Here is a 22,378-nt window from a genome sequence, read left to right as displayed (position 1 = left end):
AAAACCGATTCCACCCGCACAAGAAAATCATTATTGTAGTAGTGAATGTTAGAGGATGTGAATCTACTCGAACCACAACCATCATGAGCTTCGCACACGTGTCTAAGCCCACTGTAGCTGAGCATCTCCTCCTGACTTATGGCACAACCCAGTTGGCAATATCTTAGATCCAACCACCTTAACCTACTGCCGCACGGTTGAACCATTCCAAGATCAGCCTCCACTATAGCCTATATTGTACCCTATGCTTGAGGAGGTGGTGGTTGGGGTTTTGGAAAGGAAGAACACAACGAGGAGGAAGGGGGAAAATGAAGAGGTGGCAGGGTCAATAGTCCGTAGCGGTGGCCACATTGCTCCACAAAACCTACAAGGAGGTAGTTGTGTATCGGTAAAGGTAAATATTGGGTCACCAACGGGCATGCTATTGCTAAAAAAGTAATATGTCGCTAAGTATTTTTTTTTCTCGACAACTGAACCTTTAGCAAACATTCATTAGAAACTGTGTGCCAGCAAAAGTTTGCAAGGCGTAGCTAGGGGATAGTCCATGTGGGCTTGAGACTACCCTGATTTTGGCCCACCGAAACCACCCCTCAAGGCCCAAACAGCCTGTTAGGAGTATTAGGGGAAGTAGTGCTAGGGAAGTGGTAGTGGCGCATGGCACGAGACTCACGACCACCGCCTCTCCTTTGCGGATGCTCTCTCCTCTTTGTCCCACTTTATGTGCCTCCATTGCTGGGCACCTAGCCCATCTCTTGCACCCTGTCGGACGCCTCATCGATGGCTCTAATCGACAGGCATATTGCACAAAGACGCTGAGCCAGCCATTCGCTGGCCGCCGTCGCCTGGCCTCCTACCCCTCTTGGCCTCTACATTTTCGTGCTTTGGCCTCTAGCTCCCCACTCTGGTGCTGGCGCTCTACCTCCGAGGACTGGGGCTTCAACTCCGGTTGGTCATTGAACATTGAAGGTCACTGGGTCAGTGACTCAATAGCTTCATTAGGTTGCCTTGTTGCTCGTAGTGTTACGATATGGTGTCAACTACATTTTTCTAACTTCTACTCTCTTATTTTCTACGCGGACGCTTCCCAAATTGGTAAATGGTGTGTTTTTAAAATAATCTAAAGAAAAGGTTAATTACTTAAAAAAAATCATATTAATCTATTTTTCTAAATTTTTATAACTACTACTTAAATAATCATATGCTAATAAGCCATTCTGTTTTATGTGCGTGGGAGAGAAGCTAATTAATTTGCTCATAGCTCAGGCTACCAATTTATGATTTCTATGACTGAATGTGAATAAATTGCTGTTGTTATTGTAGGATATTATTAGGCTATTGAGTAAATGAAGACGAATGAGGATATTGTATCTATATTCCAAAACTATTTTGAACATATTATAATATTGGTACATTTGAACATATTATAATATTTGTACATTTTAAACTTGCTTGTTAAAATAGTCTATTATTGATGTTACGAGACATTCTATATTTATCTTACCTTTTAACTATGTGGTTTTTAAAAAAATGATATATGATATGAACTTGTGAAGTAGAACTATCCATTGGAAAATTTCTGGCTATGCTAATAGCAACTAATAGCTGTTTATCTAGATAGATCAAGTGCTTATATCTATACTGTGGTGTAGTGCCAGCTGCATAGAGGCATGATTGGCATAGACGCCGAAGATGGCTATAAGTTGCAAATGGTTGGTGTGATTATAATAACTAGGTGATACCCTGCGCTTTGCTGCGGTAACTACTAACAATTTTTTTAGTGTGAAACTCTATGTGAACAATCAAGCAAGAAAAAATATTGATTACTGAAAACAATATAAGATCATATAACATATTTGCCAAATCAGGTTTTTAGTGGACATAAATAAATTTGATAGACAATGTAAGATATTACAGATAAAAAGATTAGGTTAAGTAGCAAAGATTTGAGGTGCACCAAGTAGAAGGCAGCAAAAAAACTGATAAAAAGCCATGTGTATTATTACTAATGAATAAAGGAACAAAAATATTTGGGTTGCATTCCCTTTGATAGGTATCCAAGGAATAAAAAAGAAATTACACAAAATTAGTTTATTTGTCTTAACAATAAGAACACTGTAGATATGATGCCCTTTTATTCATGTGTTAAAAAGGGAAGATGAGATAATCTACATAGCTCTTATCCAGTTAACTGCGAGAACATGGTTTAAAGCATCTATCTCTGTACCTCATGAGAAGGTGGGAAACTGGGAATCAACAAACATTCTTAGACAGTGGTGAAAATGTTGATGAGAAAATGGAGCAAATGAAAACGTACTGACTCGGTCATTTTGAGAATATATATCAAATTATATTAGGTTCTAGTAAAATAAATTTTAACTAAAATGGTTCAATTTGGAGTTTTGGACAGGAAATCTGTAGACAAACTTATATGTTTCTTCTTCATGCTGATAAACTTTACTTGTCAAGCTTAGGGATTAGGCGAACACATAGATGCTTAGTACATTATTCAATAATCGACCAACAGCATGCCACTCAAGAACATATATATGTAAATACTTCGGCTTACGCCAATCCAGTAAAAAAATAGTAAATAACGATACACCAATAAACAGACATGAGAGAACAACATAATGTTGGAAGCATATGCATGATACATACCGTAAATATTGGAAACATCCTTAGGATGCTCCAGTGGAAAACATTGGATAAGTTCATACGCCTGTGGAGAAATGAGCACAAAATCCAACATATTTGATGATCCAATATGCGAGCAACCACAACTGGCACAGTACCTAAAAAGATGGAACCATGCATTTAAGCATTTTACTGAACAAGCTCGAAAGTAACAACAATGACTATCTAAACATATATAGGTGCATTTATCCATGTAGGCATTTTATCGAACAAATGGTATGCGTGATTGGCCAGTGTGCATAGATGTGCAGCACGGAAGGGCAGGGTGAGGGCTTGACTAACAACAAATGCCGATGGGGATTGCCACTCAGTTTGGCAGCGTTGGAGCCAAAGACGCAGGAACTCGGGAAGAGGAAGGAGCTCCTGGTCGATGGTTTCCAAGTGAGACTGAAAAAAACAAAACCCATGAGTAATCCATCAAGCATCAGAGTTGATATATATAGGGGAGCCATTTGGTTCTAAGCTCTCGAACTGGCACTGCCACTTCACATTGGAGAATTTGAAAGAAGCTTACAAAGGGAATTAATGGGGTTGATTACGACGCCTGATCTTCTAATTGCCGGCGTAACAGTTTCTTTTTGTTGATTTGCGTTGAAGAGGAAAACGAACAGGCAAGGAAGGCGGAAGGACCAATCGAAGGGGAGGGATGCGGCAATTCGACTTGCGCTTGTTGGGAGCGTGAGGGGTTGATAGGGCCGTGATGCGGAGGAATGATTAACTGGGCTATAATATGGCCCATTTGCATGAGCCACGGTTATATCAATCTAACGGGCTAGCTGAAGTGATGACGTGATGAACTGTGGTTTAAGCTTTATAACAATTATGGCTTTAGTGGGTATCAACTATACAGGAAGAAAAGGATTATATAGCTTACAAACCATTAAATAATCATTAAGGCATATTGTGAAGATTACGAGTACCATATATCACATAGACAGCTTATCCGATTGGAGATAGGAGGTAGGCCAGATCCGTATGTTATGTAAATAGATTAGGTTTTGGACATTGTATTGCCTTGTGTTCTAAGGCATAGTCCGTAGTTTTAATCTTATACGATTATATATCAGTGTAAGGAAATCCATGTCGTATCTGACTAGGTTTTTCTCCTCTGTAACCTTGTCGCCCAACCTATATAAGGTGGGCAGGGAGCACTCCAAGGACATAATCACACCCAAGATTGTTAGATCAATACAATATCCGACGGATACAATTGCCGAACTAGGAGTAGGGTATTACCTCTCATCGAAAGGGCTTGAACCTGTTTAGACCTTTGTCTCTTTACACATCCACTTTTGATCTCGTACACAACCCCTTTTCTTATTGCTGATTTCTAGGATCAACACATATCATCATAGTATTTGAATTTTCTATCGAATCCTTTTGGATTGGTTTGTATAATATTGCTAATTTTGGTCTATGGATAGAGAGAGAACTTTTGTTGTCTATTGTTGCGGGTAAGGATCAAATCGATTTTCAACAAAAATGGTTAATTAATTAATTAATTAGGTTTATCTTAAGTACTCTTTTCATTTCAAAATAAATAAATCTAGTATAAATTGTGACATATTTTAATACTATGAATCTAGAACCGAAATTTATAAAACTAGGATATTTCAAAAGCTCTAGTAGATTATGGAAACTACTACTGAATATAATGTTGAGAACTCCCCGTTTGATTCATCGTACGAGTTCCTTTGCTGCTTTTTGTAAAGCTTCAAAATTATCTAAACCCCTATCCGACCCATTAGCACCTCAGATTCTGTATGGCATAGCATTTTCTCCAAATCAATAATATTGTTACCACAACTATCCATCATCTATGTCATCAAAATCATTTTGATGTTCTTAAGTGCTCATGATTCTCGTTGTATCTGCCCATACTTTGTTATGCCTATAATCAGTGCATGGACAATGAATTTCTGTTGTATTCTTATTAGAAACATGCGTCTTGGCAATATCAATAATTTAGATACTTCATCCTTATGACAGTATATATCTTGACGACGTATGATACATCCATTGTGTGTTCATGTCTCTGAAAAATATTTCATATACAATTAAATAAAGAAAATAATCTGTACATACTGAAATTGCACAAAATACCTATTTATAGAAAAATAACTTTGCTCGCTATGGGAAAGATGAATAAAAATAACTAGGGGATGAGGATTAAAAATAAATCGGCACTGTATTATCTTTTTCTCTTTGTAACTAGCTAGATCTATAAATTTCACATAAACAAAATACATATTTTTTTCTTTGTCATATCTAGATCTAGAAATTAGAAGTGGGCAAAACATATATTTTTAACAATGAAAACATCACGTTTAACCACTAGGGGATGAGAGGACAACATGAGCATAAAGAGTAAAAAAAAAATAAAGAAGAAGTATACACGTAGTGCTTTAACAATCTTTGCATACATAGATCCATCACAATTAAGACCTAAAATTAAAAAAAAAGGACTTCCTAATTACAAGAGAGGGAATGTAGGGATCTAACAACTATAGAAAAATCCATCGAATATTTTGTGTTCAAAACATCCCCCTATATTTTGCTTGTTTTAGGAGATTGAAACTCTAGGTGAACTAGACAGGGCTAGGGAAGGAAAAAAAAAGACTATATACAATAATTATCCTAATTATCCTAGATAGATTTCTTAAGACGTCCACCTACAAAGATATATTATATTCCCAGGCGGCCATTTATGATCAAAAATTGATCCTATCTGTATAGTGGAATATGTCCATCCGCGAAAATCGTTTTCACAATAGTGAGATAAGTAGCCTTTAGTTCTAACTGCATTCGTGCAATTAACTAGCTAGCAGAACTATAGAAAGCAGTCGACGAAGGCCCTGTTTAAATCCAACCTTAAAATTTTTCACCCTATCACATCAAACGTTTGAAGACATGCATGAAGTATTAAATATAGACTAAAAATAAAACTAATTACATAGATTGCGACTAATTTGTGAGATGAATCTTGTAAGCCTAATTACTCTATGATTTGACAATGTGGTGTTACAGTAAATATTTGCTAATGACGGATTAATTAGACTTAATAAATTCATCTTGCAGTTTATAGGCGGATTCTGTAGTTTATTTTGTTATTAAACTATGTTTAATACAAATGCGTGTCTCTATATTCGATGTGACACGCCAAAACTTCATACCCGAGGGTAGAGTAGGTGACGTAGAACTAAGTCGTATAGTAAACGGCTGAAAGTTTGAAGTCGTTAAAATCGTTTCAGCGCATTTAATTTCGTCCCTGTTTCTTTTGTCACCTTTCGTGCATGTTTGAATTCTTCTAGTGTGTAAACCCGTTTATTTTTCTCTAGACTTCAGAGCATGCTTTAATTCAGAGTGACTTGGATGGTTCAAAAAGAGAAGAAATGAGCGATAGTGTCATCAACAATATTTAATTTTTGTTTTCTCTTTTCCCTCTTCAATTTTCTCTGGAGTTAAATTGCACACTTTAATTCAAGTTGACTACTTCCTCCGTTTCCAACAAAATTTAGTTTTAACTTAAATTTGTACCACAAAGAATATATTTTTTAAAGTGGGGTTCAATAGACTTATTAAAACTACTCCATCTTTATTTTTTTTCTTGTTTTAAAACTAGTAGTACTCGGCTCTTCTCGTTTTCTCTCCGTCTTAATAATTAAATGACACAATTATCTTTTAATATCTTGCTTTATCTCGCTTTGACTAGTTAAAACTGGAGTACGTTTTTAGGGATGGAGAAATAGCTTGGATAGATAAAAAAAAAAAGACGTGCCAAATGTGAAATAATTTTGACCCCAGTGTGCATGCAGCGACATTGCACTTATGTTAGTCTGTCACTTTCATTGAATATTTGCCTGAAAAAACTTCACAGAGCAGCGCGCTAGCGTGGTACATAATTTGTTTGTGGATGCGACAGCATCTCCGTTAATATCCAGACATATTTGTCAACTTTATATGAAAAATCTAAGGATATATAGGGATCTCGATCTTGTACGTGGCATAATGTCGCAGAATATATAATTGATATATATCGATAATGCGTAAATCAATCAAATCCATACATATCTCCATCCACGTATCTTTTTTTTAGGCCGTAAATTCACATATATATACAATCCATGCAAACTTACAAATATATTTTTTTAATTATACGGCAGACACATGCGCATAGGGATGGCAACGGGGCGGGTCGGAGACGGGTTGGGCTGGAACGGCCCCATCCCCTACCCCCAACTTCTCCACCCGGCCCTGGCCCCGAGTGGAGTTGCGGGGCCAAATCAACCCCCAGCCCCGGCCCCTCCGGGGCCCCACAATCGGACGCAGTGGAGGCAGAGTCTCGCGTGCGCCACTAGCTCGCCGCACCCGTGCACCGCTGCCCTGCTCGCTGTCGCATGGAGAAAGGAGGGAGGAGCGCGTGGCAGGAGGGCGTGCGCCGCTAGCTCGCTGCGCCCGCACACCGCTGCCCTGCTCGTCGTCGCGTGGAGAAAGGAGGGAGAGGGGCGCGTAGCAGGAGGGCGTGCGCCGCCCGGTCGTCGGCTCACCACGCCCGCGCATCGCTGCCCTGCTCGCCGCCGCGTGGAGAAAGGAGGAAGAGGGGCGCGTGGCAGGAGGCTTGCGTGTGCCGCCCAGTCGCTGGCTCGCCGTGCCCGTGTGCCGCCCTCGTGCCACCCGTCGCGCTGACAGTCCGCCGCTCACGCGCTGCTCGCCATGCCGCCCGGCCACCGCCCGGTTGCCACCGCGTGAAGACAGGAGGGGTTGGGACTTGGGAGACAGGCGAGAGGGAGATGGGAGGACCGGAGGGACAGAGGAGAACGCGAGATGGAGGGGCGCGCCGCCGGCGCTGAGGAGGGGCGCACTGGCGTGCCAACAGCGGCGTCTGAAGAGTGAGGAGGGTTAGTTTGTGCATGGGGGAGTGGGGGTGGGGTGTAGTAGGGTTAGTGTTTTTATCAAGTTGGGTTGGACCTAATGGGCTATATTTAGAATTGGCACTATATTTATAAGTCTAATATACGTCCTCCGGGGCCCCTCGGGTAACCCGCGGGTGGAATACCTCCCCCGTACCCCCACCCACCTAATTGCGGGGCCCCGGCCCCGACTCCCCATGGGGTAGAAAGTACACCCGACCCCGGCCCCGTAGGGACGGGTTCCCGCAGGGGACCTGGCCCTGCGGGGGAAATTGCCATCCCTACATGCGCACACATCACTATATACGCAACATCACACTTACCCCGTGAATATACCCCTAACATATGCTTTAAGGGGCGAAAATCAGCGACACATCCATGATCTCACTAAATTTACGTTGAAAGCTCATGTCTATATGTAGTATTTGTGGATAGTAGGATTTAAATCATAGTAGGTGGAGTAATGCACTCATAACTCCACCAGCATATACCACTTGTGCTTCCCGCAAACTCACAGTGTGTCATCGTTGCTCCTATTGTTGATATATATGGGAGTCAGATGTATGTGGAGTAGACATTTTTTTTTTTTTACACCAAGAGGCTGGCATATATCTCTTCCAAAACTCAAATGATCGATCGAACATCCGAACCCCTATGATTCGATCAGGGTAGCTAAGTAGTACTCTACTCCCTTGATCAGAATATAAAAATAAGTGATGCTTGTAATACATGCAATTAATACGTTTAAATTATGACTGTCAATATATCTTTATTTTGAATATATTTTTGGATTCAAGTTTTTATTATGTCGTTGTCGAAAATAACATTTATTTGTGACTAGGGTAGTAATTATAAGCAGTAGCACTCACCTTTCTGCAGGGGAAGGAGCTAGCCACGCAAGCCTTCCATTTGCAGTAACAAATTCGATATATCATGGTCATCATGATGTTTACGAAACAAAACTGAGGAAAATACGACGTAGAAACATGAAAACTACCATTGTATCGAAAAATGGACATACGTAATTCGTCAACGTCACTATGAGTAAAAAATTTTACTCATATATTTACTCATGGGTAAAAATTGACATGTACGAATATCAAATGTTTATTTATCGATTCAATGGTAATTATCAAATTTTAATGACATACTCCCTCCGTACTCGTAAAGAAAGTCGTTTAGGACAATGTTTAAGTCAAACCTTGGGTATATAAATCATGAATAACTCTCAAGTTGTTGAATTTAAAAATGTAAAAATTATATGAATAGATTTGTCTTGAAAAATACTTTCATAAAAGTATACATATATATAGAGAACTTTTACGGTACAATATACTACCAGTATATACTGACAGTATATAGAAGGATATATTAGGAATTCGATAAAAAATAAAATAACACTTTAGTAATTTTTAGTTCAGATTGAATCTAATTGGGAGTACGTACCCGGTCCTGGATCTTATCGTGCACTAGGGGAGGAGCATCCTGAGCGCCATCCGATGACAAAGCACATGACGATAGCACGATTTGATAATAGAATAACGAAGAAAAGACAAAATTACCCTTTCAAATTTTATACTGCAAGCTAATTAACTAAAAAATAAAATCAATCTATACCGTTAGATCATATATACTTGCAGTATATTGTACCGTAAAATTTCCCTATATATATATATATCACTTTTCAATAAATATTTTTATAGAAATAAGAAGTCAAAGTTGTGTTTTGGAGACCGTGTCGCTGTCCTAAACAACTTTCTTTATGAATACGGAGGGAGTATGTGATTTGCACTACATATTTCCCAAATAAAACAGTCCGTTCATCCTACTCGACCTCATCATTATGTCCATGAACAAAATATACAAACATCTTTGCCTTATCTTTTTTTCGCCAAACCTTTCGAGCCGTATATGCGATCGAATGGACCCTGCAGGCTCATGCTCCCCCCTTTCGCGAGCGGCGTTGTGTTCATGCGATCCGTGCTGGCGTACGCAGAGAGAAACGTTGGCCACATGTGAAAAAAAAAATTAGGTCGTTCGATTGAGAGTACAAAGCGAGGAAGAAGTTAAATTAGTGGAGAAAAAGAAGAGTTAATTCATGGAGAAGCTTTACTCATCCACGTGTTGTGTGCCAAGAAGGGAACTAGTCAACACAACGCATATGCAAAAATGCATGGACTCCAGCTTGCAGGGGCGAGCTTAGCTAGCCGACTTGACGGCCACGGATTCTCCTCTTTCTTTTGTGGAAAAAAGGGGCCACGGATTCCATGTCATCTCCATTTGCTTTAATTACAAGGGATCATATTGTGTGGTTTGCTAATTTGGTTTTGTATGCGCTAGCTAGTTTGTGTTGTGTGTATAACTGAAGCTAGCCTGAAGTTCACACGTAAAAGGAAAACAAAAAGTTACATGTAACGTTTCTTTAATTTGTTGCCTTCTTCCAAGTATGTATGACTTGGCATGGTTGGTAATTTTGTCGTCCGATCCATATATTTTGCTCATCTTTTCCTGTAATAATGGAATAAACAAATGCTCACCAAATTAAGTCTCAAGCTATATATCGTCGCCGCGCGTCGATCTCGAATAAATTAATATAGGTGATCATTATAAAATGTTTGGCTGCGAAACACACATCATGATCATGTATCAACGACATGTCCTAATCATTTGGGCTTAGCTCCACACAACACCTCTCATTTGGCATTTATTTTGTTGTCTTTTTATCTTTGGTTTCCCCAAGCAAGAAAAAACCAGGCCACACAGCGTGGTCCAGCTGGGAGGATCCATATCATATCTTACGGCCGCGGGGAAAAGAAGCCTCCTTTGTATTGCAGTCCACTCAAACCGCATGCGGCCGAAGCGAATCGAGAAGACGGCTAAACGCATCCACGAATTCAGGGGAGGGGAATCAATATCAAATCGAACTAACATCGTGTTTAGATCCTAATTTTTTATTCAAACTTTTAACTTTTTCCATCACATCAAACTTTTCTACTCACGTAAACTTTTAATTTTTTCTTATATCATTCTAATTTCAACCAAACTTTTAATTTTAACGTAGACTGAGCACAGCCTAAAATTCAGCGTCTTTCAGCGAGAGCTGGTCGGCCCCGCGTGCCAGCCACGTCGAGCCGTGCGGCTCCGGCTCACTGGCTCCACACGTGGCGAAACAGCCTTTCGGCTTTTGTGCCATGCATATGCCCCTTGCCTCTTGGACGTCTTCCAAGAGCCTTCCTTTTGGTCGTCGTCGTCTTCGTACGTTGGCCTCCTCCTCTTCTCTTCTTCTTCCTCCAGCTCCTCTCGATGTCTATATAACAAGCCACCGGCTGCTCTCTCCTTCCTCACAACTCAAACAAGATTCCTGATTTACCAGCTCATTTTTACATATAGTTCAAACTTAGAGAGAGAGAGAAAGTTGATCATCCATGGAGAGGGTTGCATCGAGCTGTCTCAGCCTTCTGGCACAAAGGTTAGCTCTCCATGCATTCAAGTTGTCCATGAAATCGTTTGTTTTCTTTACAAGTGCTGTGTTAGTGTGTTGTTTTGTGTATTGATGGCCAATTAATTAATCCGTGGGTGATGTGTGATGATGATTTGCAGGAGGGGTTACTCGGTGGCGGCGGCCGTGGCGAAGGGAGCCGGCCGGAGGGCGGACGAGAAGAAGGTGGCGGCGGCGGTGGCCAAGCGCACGATGGCGAAGGCCGCCGAGGAGAAGACGGCGTGGGTGCCGGACCCGGTGACCGGGTACTACCGGCCGGCCGGCGGCGCAAAGGAGGTGGACGCGGCGGAGCTGCGCGCCAAGCTGCTCTCCAACTCCAAGAGGATGGCTGCCAACTGAGACAGATCGTCGACGTATCGGTCGGTCGAGGCTAGCTATGTACTCTGCTTTGAGATGCGCGCTACCTAGTTGATCGCTGTCGCTGGCCTCCTTTTGAGAGCTTGTGAGGCCTAATTTGAGTTGCTTCGTTGAGGACGACTGCTTCTTTGGGTTCGTCTTCTCGGTGTTCTCTAATATGAAATGAGCTACCTTTGTTCAGATGGTATGAAGATTGATAATAATACTAATAGAGGATTATAAGAACATGAGCCTATATATAATGCGTGCGTATTTCATTCATACTGCAGAACTCATAAAGTTTCAGAGGACATATATATATATTGGCATGAAATGGTGTTCAACTTCAATAAGAAGGCAAATTCCTCATCTATGTTATTATATATGGGGGAACGTATTCTATGCATGCAAGATTCAGGTGCATAGTCCAACTAATATATATATATATATATATGGCACTTAAAAATTCTACCGCTTCTTTTAGAATCTACCAAGTTAAGACGGGAACGCCTCCCGCTCGGGCGCCCGATGCAAACAGGTTAAAATCGGGCCCTGACGTCAGCACGACGTCAGCGCCCGATTTACGTACAAAACTATTTTAAACTGATTTTTCTCTTAAATTACTTATCCAAATCATGATCCGATTGCACTATTAAATTCGTTACAATTAAATCTTCAAAACAAGACCACACATGGATATATTCCGACAAAAAAATTAGCTTATTATTGAATTATTTTTAAATGTTGCACGATGTTCCACCAGGTATATCGGAATTGTTTCACTAAGCAGATCGAAAATGTTTCACTCGTTTAAATCGGGTGTTGTTTCACCTTATATAAAAACAATGTTTCAGCAAATAGTGAAAGAATGTTTCAGTTCACTGCAACATTAGATCTATACATAGTGAAACATTGTGAGTACACTAGGTGAAACATTTTTCGGTGGAACAAAAAATAAACCAAATTCCCTTAATAGGGGGTTTGCAAAATATATGGATTTTTTTGTTGCAATGGAATGTTTCGTTCATTGCAACATTAGATTTATATATAGTGAAACATTGTGAGTACACTAGGTGAAACATTTTTTGTAGAACAAAAAATAAACTAAATTCCCTTAATAGAGAGTTTCTAAAATATGTGGGTTTTTTTTGTTGCAAAAGAGTATTTTAATTCACTGCAATATTGGATCTATAAATAGTGAAACATTGTAAATGCACTAGGTCAAACATCTTTTGTTGAAAAAATGAGAGAGAGAAGTGGGTGGGCCGTACGCACGTAGGGGAGGGCGCACGGGGGAGCGTCCGATCCGGCTCCCCCCGCGCCGGACGCCCGACAATGAGCATTCCCGAGTTAAGACTTGTTTAAAAAATCCACTTTGGCAAGCGGACCTCATAAGTGGTCCGTCTTTACTTTTTAGACGGGCAAGAGGTCCGCACGTAAAAATAACTTTTGCAGGCCACCACCTTTTCCTATAGATGGCCAAAAGGCCCGAAGCCTGACAGCCCGGCCCATGGCACGACATTTTAGCCCGGCCCAAGCACGGCACAGCCCGACCACCGGGCCATGCCTGGGCCCCTCCACCGGCACGATGGGCCGGCCCGGCACGACCGGGCCGGCACGGCACGATGGGCCAGCAGCCAGGCCCGATACAAAAAAAATTGGGGAGTAAAAATAGACATATTAGATACCATGGACCGAAAGAATAGGGATATAAAATAGACTTATTTTATCTATACATATGTCAGCCCAAAGAGGAGGGATGGAAAATAGACTTATTTTAGCTATACATATGTCAGCCCAAAGAAGAGAGATGGAAAATAGACTTATTTTAGCTATACATATGTAACCGCGCAAAGAGGAGGGACAAAAAAATAGACTTATTCTAAAAAAGGCCCGATGGGCCGCCCGTGCCTTCGGGCCGGCACGGCACGACCCGATAGCTGGTGGGCCGTGCCTGGGCGAAAGGTGCAACCCATGGGCCGGCACGGCCCAGCACGAAGTGCTGATCGGGCCGTGCCGGCCCGATAGCTGGTGGGCCGTGCCTCACCGTGCCTAGGCCGGGCCATGCCGGGCGGGCCTTTTGGCCATCTATACCTTTTCCTTTTTCTTCTTAACTCCTCCTGTTCCCTTCTATCCCTTAGCTTCTCTACTTTTCCCCCTCCGTCTCCTCTACTCCTCCTCTGGAGAGATCCTCCAGCAAAGGGACTAGTCAGGCAAGCAGTGTCGTGACAGGAGCCACCACCGGGTGGCGCCGTGACGAACGGATCTGCCGCCGCTGCCCCTACAAAGGGTGGATCTGCCATCACTGGCATTGGGATGGGGGAGGATCAGCAGCGAAGGCCCTGATGGCAAGGGTGTGCAGGCGGTGGAGGAGTTGGGAGGGGGTGACGGTGACTAGGGCTACAACAATGATGGTAGCCTAAGGACGGCGGATCCAACAATGGTTACAATGATAAACAACGATGCATGGCGGACTATGATGGCGCCGACCTTAGGAGGAGTGGATGCGTCGCTGGCGGCGGCATCAGGAGCTGTTGGGCCTCAGCGACGACAACAACGACGCCCACCAATAGGAGCTAGGGTTAGGGCTTCAATTTTTGGGATTTTTAGGTTTTTCATGATTTTTCTTTTCATGGGCGACATAACCGATTGCCTACGAAAAATGATTTTTTGTGCGTGGGTGTGCCACCTGTATGTCAATTTTTACAGATATCTCGGTGGAGCCGGGCCACTCAGCCATTTGTGAAAATTGGTGTTGATTGTTTGAGGAAAGTCATTTTTTTAGTAGTGACTTTCAGTAGTGTTATACACACATATGGGTAAAGTCCCAACTTTAAATCCATTATATTTTTAGCCGTAACAAAAAAAAAAGGAAAAACTACAGTTTTAAGAGTAAATATATTAGAATTTCATTATTTTTTCTCTGTATAATACATTTTAAAATGAGACTTTACATATATAAAGGTGGAATACAATTATAATTACATATATACATATACATTTTTCTAGTTTTTTTCATAGCATATGGTGTGTATACCGAACAGTGCATAGAAAGAATTCCATATATGGAGCTAGTTAAAATCCAATTCCCGAACAAATAAACGAAGACTTGACATAAACAAGAGTTTCTAATCTGCAAGGCTACCGAGGAATCCCCTAATTTGGAATAATTGTAAATATTATTTATTTTATTGTAACTTATTATTTTGTGATTAAAGGTGTTTTACCTATACTTTTTATATTTACTTCAAATTTTTAGAAAAGTGGTCATATTTCAGCAGCGTCATATATTTAAAAACTAATTATTCCAAGAACACAATTTTGAGTCGTGAGCTACTGAGCTTTTCAGTGAACTTTTTCATGCCTTTATACGCTAGAGACCTAGAGTCGTTATTAGGTTGCCAAATAACCTCGTATAACCTGTAAGAGCAAAATCAAGATTGCTTACAACTGTGCTGGCCTGTTTCTATTTAGTACTTTTGGAAAATTGGCTCCACACATCACGTGGAGAAACTCATGTCCGTCTTCCTAGTCAACCCGTAGTCGACGACGACGAGTCTTCGTCCACTACCACTAGCAGTGCACAGCCGAGAGAACACGCGCCCGACGCCGGAATGGGTCTGCAGAGAAAATTAAACACGCGTGTGCTCGTTTCGTTTTCTTTCTCTTAATTTCCTTTCCTTTCTTTCTTTCTTTTTTTTTCTTGCGAGGAACATTTGCTCATTTCTCTTTCCCCTTTGTTTGGAGTGATCTGAAATTTGTAGTCCAGCTCAGGGTTCTAAATTTCAGAACGAAATTTCGGTTCTATCGGACCCCCTCGATATGATATTATTTCGATCGAAATTTTTAATTTTTTTTGTAAATTTAGTAATGTTTTGTTCAAATTTGATCAAATTTTGTTCAAAAATTCATATAATTTCGTTTCGGAAATTTCGTTATATCGGTACCTCGATACAAATACCGAAGACGAAATATTGAACCCTGCTCTAGCTCAATACTTGTTTGTTACATAGTTTGATTTTCAACCATATTGAATTTTAATACAGTAATGTTTTTATAAGAGTAAAACTTCTCTTATATCTTTTAGTAGGATACCAGGTAAGAGTGTATTTACTTTGTTGCCTAACAAAATTTTGATAATACTCAATTTTAGTTGGTTTAGAGATGCAAGCAACTTCCATCTCTTTGTTTGATCTCTTACCTTACTGTGCTTGTCACTTTGATTCCACATAGTAGTAGTACATCAAGGCTATCTTTGTTTTCACATAAATTTCTTGAAGCTTTTGGAAAATAAATTCACTAATTTTAGGCATTTGGGTTATGAGGTGGTTTTTAAGCGCTTAGGCATTTTATTCCTGAACGATGTGTCTCCGGATTTTTTTTTTCCTGGAAAAAGAAAACAGACGAGCAGCTGCTAATTAAGTACTTTGACAATTAGCATTTTAATCGGGCCAGTGCATACGGCTATTGATCGCCGAAAGGATGAAGCAACGGTAAAGTTTGCGTTTGAGACCGAAGGCAGAAGATACGAACCCTTCGGGTCTAATCAACCCAATTTCTCCAAGCCTCCATTTTCATCCATGTCATACAAAAGCAAACACTTCTATTGCTAATTAGGATGTGTCTGCACATGCGCAGTCATCTTATTGGGTGTACTATTGAATTTCACTACACTAGAGATGTTTTTATAGATGCTCTACACTAAAGATGTTAGTAATACTTATACATGAAATGGGTGACTTTTCTTGAATGTTCTTTGATCCTATTCTGAACTCAGTGTTATACCTTGTGCAAGTACCCCCTAAGTAAAGCTTGGACTCTGAAGTTATTTCATCATGGAAAACTAAAAACAATAATACTTGTCAGCTACAGGTTATCAACTAGTTGGTGCAATATGGTAGTGGGAAGTACAATTCTGAAATATGTGCAATCACTAGCATCATATACACATTAGCAGCAAATCTTCTGTAAAAAGGATGATCATTTACATCTGTATAAACTGAATATTAACATAGTGAATCCCAGGATGCTTGCTGGTTGCTCTTGTCAACATGGCCTCCGCTGCCTTTTTGTACACTGGAGCTTCTTCTTCAACCTGGCCATGGCCATCCTCATCATGTCTTTCACTAAAATGCTTAACCTTTCTTCGCGGCAAGGCCGGAGTTTGCCACATCCAATGGTGAGCTAGATGAATATGTGCAGAGATTTGCATAAGGTTAGTCAGGTGCTCGATGCCAGCCGGTTCACATGGTACACCATCATCCCTTCCATACAGGCATTCTTCGTCGAATTGTATATTCAGGATCTGCAGTCTGGGCATCGCCAATGGCTCAAACACCAGGCATGGCACCTTATATCTGAACCAAAATTCCTTCAGATGTTGGAATGTCCTACTGCAGACAACAATGGTGGCGTCTTCTTCCTTGACGCGATGAACACTCAATCTAAGGAAAAGGAGGCAAGGCAACCTTGCAAGAACACCAAACCCATCCTTCGAGATCTCGCGAATACGAATAACCAGGCTTGTGAGCTTATCAAGTTTTGCGATCCAATCTGGAACATATGAGAAGACGACCTCGAAAACATGAAGCCTGCGAAGATGGAGCGGAGGAGGGGACCAAAAATTCAGGCGGTCACCGGCCTCAAGTGATAAGTCACCGTTGCGAAGAATCAGGGACCGAAGACTGCAGCTTCCAAGTTTCATGAGAGATGCAGCCAGTGAAACAACCTTGTCTCTTGACATGTAATTAGTCGCACCAAGCTCAAGCTCTCTTAGCTTTCTCAGAGAGCCAAGGCCCTCATAGAATTCTATTGATGTATCATAGCTAGTTGAGACCTTCAGAGTTCTGAGGGCTACCAATTTATCAATGCCGCTGGGAATCTTTGCATGCTTTGGTAAAGTCAGATGTGCCATTGATGACAACTTACAAACATCTGATGGAATATTTTTCACGTTATCATCTATATCGAATGTCTCCAGATATTTGAGTCCTCCAATCTTTTCTGGAAGTTTGCAGAGGATACCTCTGATTCTGAAGTATCTTAATTGGAAAAATTCACACATATGAGTTAAATCATAGCTGTCAATGTTTGAGTAATAAACTTCAATCTGTAGGAGTCGCAAGTACTTGAACTCTGATATAACAAGCATGCATTGAATAGGACCCAAAAAGCTAATTGATCGAGTTTGGTGGTGAACTGATCTTGTCAGCACCAAGTTCTGCTCTGTATTTTCCAGGTCTCGGTTGAAGTGAAGGGTAAATCGACGTGCTTCATGAGATCCTCTCATAGTATGCTGATCATCTAATATAGCAATAAAGTTTTCTTCAATGGCCTTTGATATGATAAGATCAATCATCAGATCATGCACTCGACAAGACATCACCATTCCACAATCATCGATATCAACAGGGTTGATTATACTTCTTTTAATCAGATTATTGAAGTAAATTTCTGCAATTTCATACTGATCGCATCCAAATTTCTCCGTAACTAGACCCTCAGCTATCCATTGTCTGATCAGATCATCCTTGCGAATCGAACTATATTCTGGAAATGTAGAAAGATATAATAGACAAGTCCTAAGTTCAGGACAAAGATTGCTGTAGCTAAAGCTCAGAACATGTCTCATCCATCCTATAGTTGGATCTGTTTCCAACTTATAACCATGAGAGCTTAGTATCCTCCCCCATTTCTCGATCATCATGTCACCTTGACCAGCCAATATGCTAGCAACACTAGTTATTGCTAATGGTACACCTCCACACATCCTTAAAATTTCCTCTGATACTTTTCTTAAATGATCAGGACAAGCATCCTCATTACTAAAAACTCTTCTGAAGAATAACATTCTCGAGTCAAAATCATTAAGTGGTTCAACCTTGTAGATGTGCCCATAAAAGTTTGGGCGGCATACACTCCCTAGATCCTCAATACATGTAGTTATTATAACCCTACTACCACATTTACGAAGTGCAAAAGCCAAGCAGATCGTATCCCATACCGATTCACTCCAAATATTATTGATCACAATGAGGTACCTATCAAGAGAATTTATAAAGATGGTTATTTCTTAAGAAATTCTATGTTTTGTCGCTGACAAGTGATTGATTCTACAAATTACCATCGACAAATATGAGTTCTAAATGGTATAGAATGTATACTTTGGTTGGAAAAAAACAGAGCATAAGTTGAACATATTTTGAAAAAAAAAATATAATCCTGAAGGAGAACTATTTAATTCTGAACATTCCTCTTTAGAAATAAAATAGTGATTTTTTTCATTTTTTTGTTATTTATAAAATTCTATATATCTGAATAATCTAAAACAAAAAAAAAACCCTTAGCTGAAATTTACAGTGCTACGCAGCATAGTAGCATACAGTATTACAAAAGCTCTAGCTACTGCAATTTTTTGTTTCATGTATTTGTTTCTGTCGGTCTTGACCTATAGTTATTGTAAACAAGGCGCAAAAGAGGCATTTTCTATGGGATCACAAGACCACCATCCATTCATCCTGACCTCAGTAATTTGATGCTGATGTAGTCATTAAAAAGGTGACTTTGCCATTTTATCATATATCTTTTTTTATAATTTACCAGAAATGTTACTCTGTAATCTGTATCACTTAGTTTGATCCCTTCATTTAGCCCAACAACTATAGTCCAGGAAGAAATCCTTTCATAGAAAAAGAAAAATAAAACATTTGCACGCACAAATGAGCGTACCTCATTCCCCTGAGATATTGTTTAAGTTCATCGATGAGATCATACTCACGGTGCAAAGGTCTTCGGGTTTTGAACCCCACCTGTGAAAGTATGTGTGAAGATCTTATTCATGCTTGGATTTTGAGACAAGGACACAAAAGCCAAACAATCAAATCTGCCTTTGATTTCCAGGTACACTTGCTTGGCAAGGGTAGTCTTGCCAATACCAGCAGAGCCCACGATGGAAATCACCTTGAGTTTCCACGATCCCTCCTCTTCATCCATTAACATTCTTATGATTTTCTGCTTCGGACCTTCAATGCCTACAAGTCCATCTTCCTCTTCATTCAGTGCTAGATGCTGAGGATCAATGGCAACAACATGAGTCGGTGTAGCCGTGGGGACAGACTCACTGAGCTTATACCTGTCACGATGCTCAATTGCATCCTGGACACGAGCCATAAAGTCAGATATTGATGTCACCAGCCAATCCATTGTGCTCACTGATTTTGTGCATGAAACGGTCCACACAATCCTCAATGTCGCAAGAGAGCTTGCGAACCTTGTTCCTCCACTCCTTTTGTTGATCGCTGAGCCCATCCATGTTTGTCAGCGTCACAAGCAAAGCATTCATGCTGCTCATCTTGTCTCAGAGATATTTGATTTCATCCTTCTCACCTTTGAGCAGTTTGTACTCCTCTCCCAGCAGGGAGGTGAGCTTCACAAGCAGTGAGTTCATCACTCCCACCGAAGTACTCACCACGATGGCCTTAGTTGGTAATTGACACCTAATCACCTAGAGCGAGGATGGGATTAGTGAAATCAATATGCAATTTGTCTATGAGGACAGAGAACAATTGAGCAAGAAATTACTGAGTATAAATAGATGAAGATCATTACAAGAGCCATGCTCATTTACCTTTTATACACAACTCTTGCCTGTCTCTGTTTTATCGATGCATGGCACCTTAAAAATCGTGTACATTGTAGACGAATAATATTGGATGTACATCATGTACTCGGTTCCTGGTCAAAAATATCATGTACTATGTACTATTTCTTGAGTTCTACTTATGTTCCAGTGGGTACAATGACTTTTAACTTATCTTCCCGTGGACAGAATGAGAAGTTATGCCAACCAGCTGTCCAGCTGATTAATCCATGGCCCCATTGGATCCCCATAAATGGAATTGGTACAAAGGATAATATACTAATTCCAAGTTAACATGAATTTGAATTAGTCAAAGTTTTATGTTTAGAAGTCACTGAATTATAGTGTGAAAATTAAAAATTGAAGTCAAAGTACAAGCCTGAATCCTTAAAATACAAGCTTTTAAGCACAATATACGACAAGTATTTCTCCCGTTGATTTTTATAAGGAAAACATGTATTTGAAAATTGAAACCTTGTGATTTTTGACACACAATACAAAAATTGTTAATCCCTGTTTTCTTTGCAAATATAGTTGCAAAGAACCTAGAAATTTGTGAATAATGCTTTCTATAGTCGAAAACTTCCTGGAGCTGGTTATTAACCAAAATCCGCTCATTCCTAAATTCATCTAAAATAGTATATATATTCACAGTATTTTGACAAGTTCCAGGAGAATTACACATCCTTCACCAAGTTGATCTCATTTTATGAAAATTATTTTGTTCAGTTGAACTATAGCAAGTTGTGCTTTGTTAATTCCCAATTGTTATAGCAGACCATGTTATTCACAAACTAGCATCATGTTTCCATAGTTTAAAGACATTAGCTGATCCATATGGTTTGTTTTGGCTACTTGAAATAGCATTTAGTGTCTCTTAACCAAAATGTAGCACTTTGGGGGAACTTCACAAAGCCAAAAAAATGCTTCCTAAATTAAGGTGGGTAATCATGGGAGAACTCTAATTAGTGTAAAAATTAATTAAATAAAGAAAATATGGTAGATTCCAAAATTGATTATTGCTGCACGCTAGTGTGCACTTTGGTTGGTGTGCTACTTGAATAGGTCAGTTGAATTTGGTAAAGCAAGCGTGTTGTTGGTTTTGGCTAAAACAATGGTGCAACAATTGGTTCCAAATCTATCCTTTTCATGTAAAAAATAATTTATTGGGTGTCTTTGCACCTGCACCCATGGGCCACGGCTGCTCCAGGGGGTTTTAACTTCAAAATCTAGCTAGTGCGCGTATAACTGATGCAGAGGAGCTCCGGCTTAATTCCTGAAATTGATAGTGTTGCTATACTCAACGCGATGTTTAGGTACTATTTGATGGTGCAAATATAGACAATGCATATGGATCACTGAGTAATAAGAGCTTTTCGAAGTTCCTCCATCTTACCACCCTAGAGATAACAGCAAGTTTGAAACTGAACCGTGGTCCGTGGATGAACTGAGGTAAGTTGGCCTAAATTCAAGTATAGCCAATAAGGAAACCTACCAAGAAGCTAACAGATTTTCTCACTTGTAAAGGAAATACAGCCATACCTATTTTATCTTTTTTTTGATATAATGATACAGCCATACATACCTATTGGCCAACCTAAAACACCAGTGAATCATAAACAGCCTAAAAGAACTGTTTGGGATTTGATAAAAAGTTCACTGAATTTTAGCATGGGTATCGCATTTCTTGCTTCTGAATTTCAGATCGGACCATCAATCAGAAACTGAAGCTAGAGAAATTAACAAATGAAATTCAGATAGAGCACTATCGTCTTATCGATAAGAAATTCATATTAGAAAATATAACGGAATAATCAGGCTGAGCAAATAAGAGAACAAGACTAAAGAAATGGAGCAATAGTGAGCACACGGATTGTTCTGGCGATTGGACTGGAGTGATATTGAAGGCCAAGCTTGCCATTGATGAACTCCCATGCTTCATGTGTAACCAGACCTTCCTGTGGCAGAGGCTCGGCCTACGACCAAGGACCTCCGCCGAGCTTTCCACTTCCCCCAACGGCCAAGGAGTCCACCGCCTCCGTAGCTGATCTGCTGATGGTTGCGCCGCCGCCGCCGCCTTAGTCGATGGGCTCGTCGCCGCAGATGGAGTCGCCACCGCTTTAGCCGATGGGGCCACTGCTGCCGGTCGCTCTGCACATGAACCGGCCAGCTCCGACGGAAGCGGTGGGCGCCGTCGGAGCAAAGCGCGGCTGCGCCGACGGTGGGGCGGCCGGCCGGAGGGGGAGGGCGGCGCGCTGGGCCGGCGGCGGCGGTTAGACGGCACAGGGGCTCGTCGATGGC

The 22,378-nt window shown here is 40.7% G+C and overlaps 1 protein-coding gene, 1 long non-coding RNA gene and 1 pseudogene across 2 annotated transcripts; 1 reads left to right on the top strand and 2 right to left on the bottom strand.

The window, feature by feature from the left end:
• Positions 1-1,466: 1,466 nt before the first annotated feature.
• LOC127760600 (uncharacterized) lies at positions 1,467-3,317 on the bottom strand. The gene is made up of 3 exons (XR_008015112.1): positions 3,209-3,317; positions 2,977-3,081; positions 1,467-2,792 (listed from the first exon to the last, which is right to left on the bottom strand). It is a non-coding gene; the product is annotated as an uncharacterized LOC127760600 (long non-coding RNA).
• A 7,569-nt stretch (positions 3,318-10,886) lies between these two features.
• On the top strand, positions 10,887-11,685 carry LOC127769743 (protein SENESCENCE-ASSOCIATED GENE 21, mitochondrial-like). The gene is made up of 2 exons (XM_052295375.1): positions 10,887-11,073; positions 11,205-11,685. Exons 1-2 carry the CDS (start codon positions 11,030-11,032, stop codon positions 11,440-11,442), a joined length of 282 nt encoding a protein of 93 aa, XP_052151335.1. The 5' UTR covers positions 10,887-11,029; the 3' UTR covers positions 11,443-11,685.
• Positions 11,686-15,909: 4,224 nt separating this feature from the next.
• On the bottom strand, positions 15,910-22,370 carry LOC127760060 (disease resistance protein RGA5-like; annotated as a pseudogene).
• Between the last annotated feature and the right edge of the window lie 8 nt (positions 22,371-22,378).

The sequence above is a fragment of the Oryza glaberrima genome, chromosome 1, assembly GCF_000147395.1.
Source record: "Oryza glaberrima chromosome 1, OglaRS2, whole genome shotgun sequence".
In the NCBI taxonomy this organism is placed as follows: Eukaryota; Viridiplantae; Streptophyta; class Magnoliopsida; order Poales; family Poaceae; genus Oryza; species Oryza glaberrima.
The sequence above is the reverse complement of the archived record's forward strand: the minus strand, read 5'-3'. Positions and strand labels throughout refer to the sequence as shown.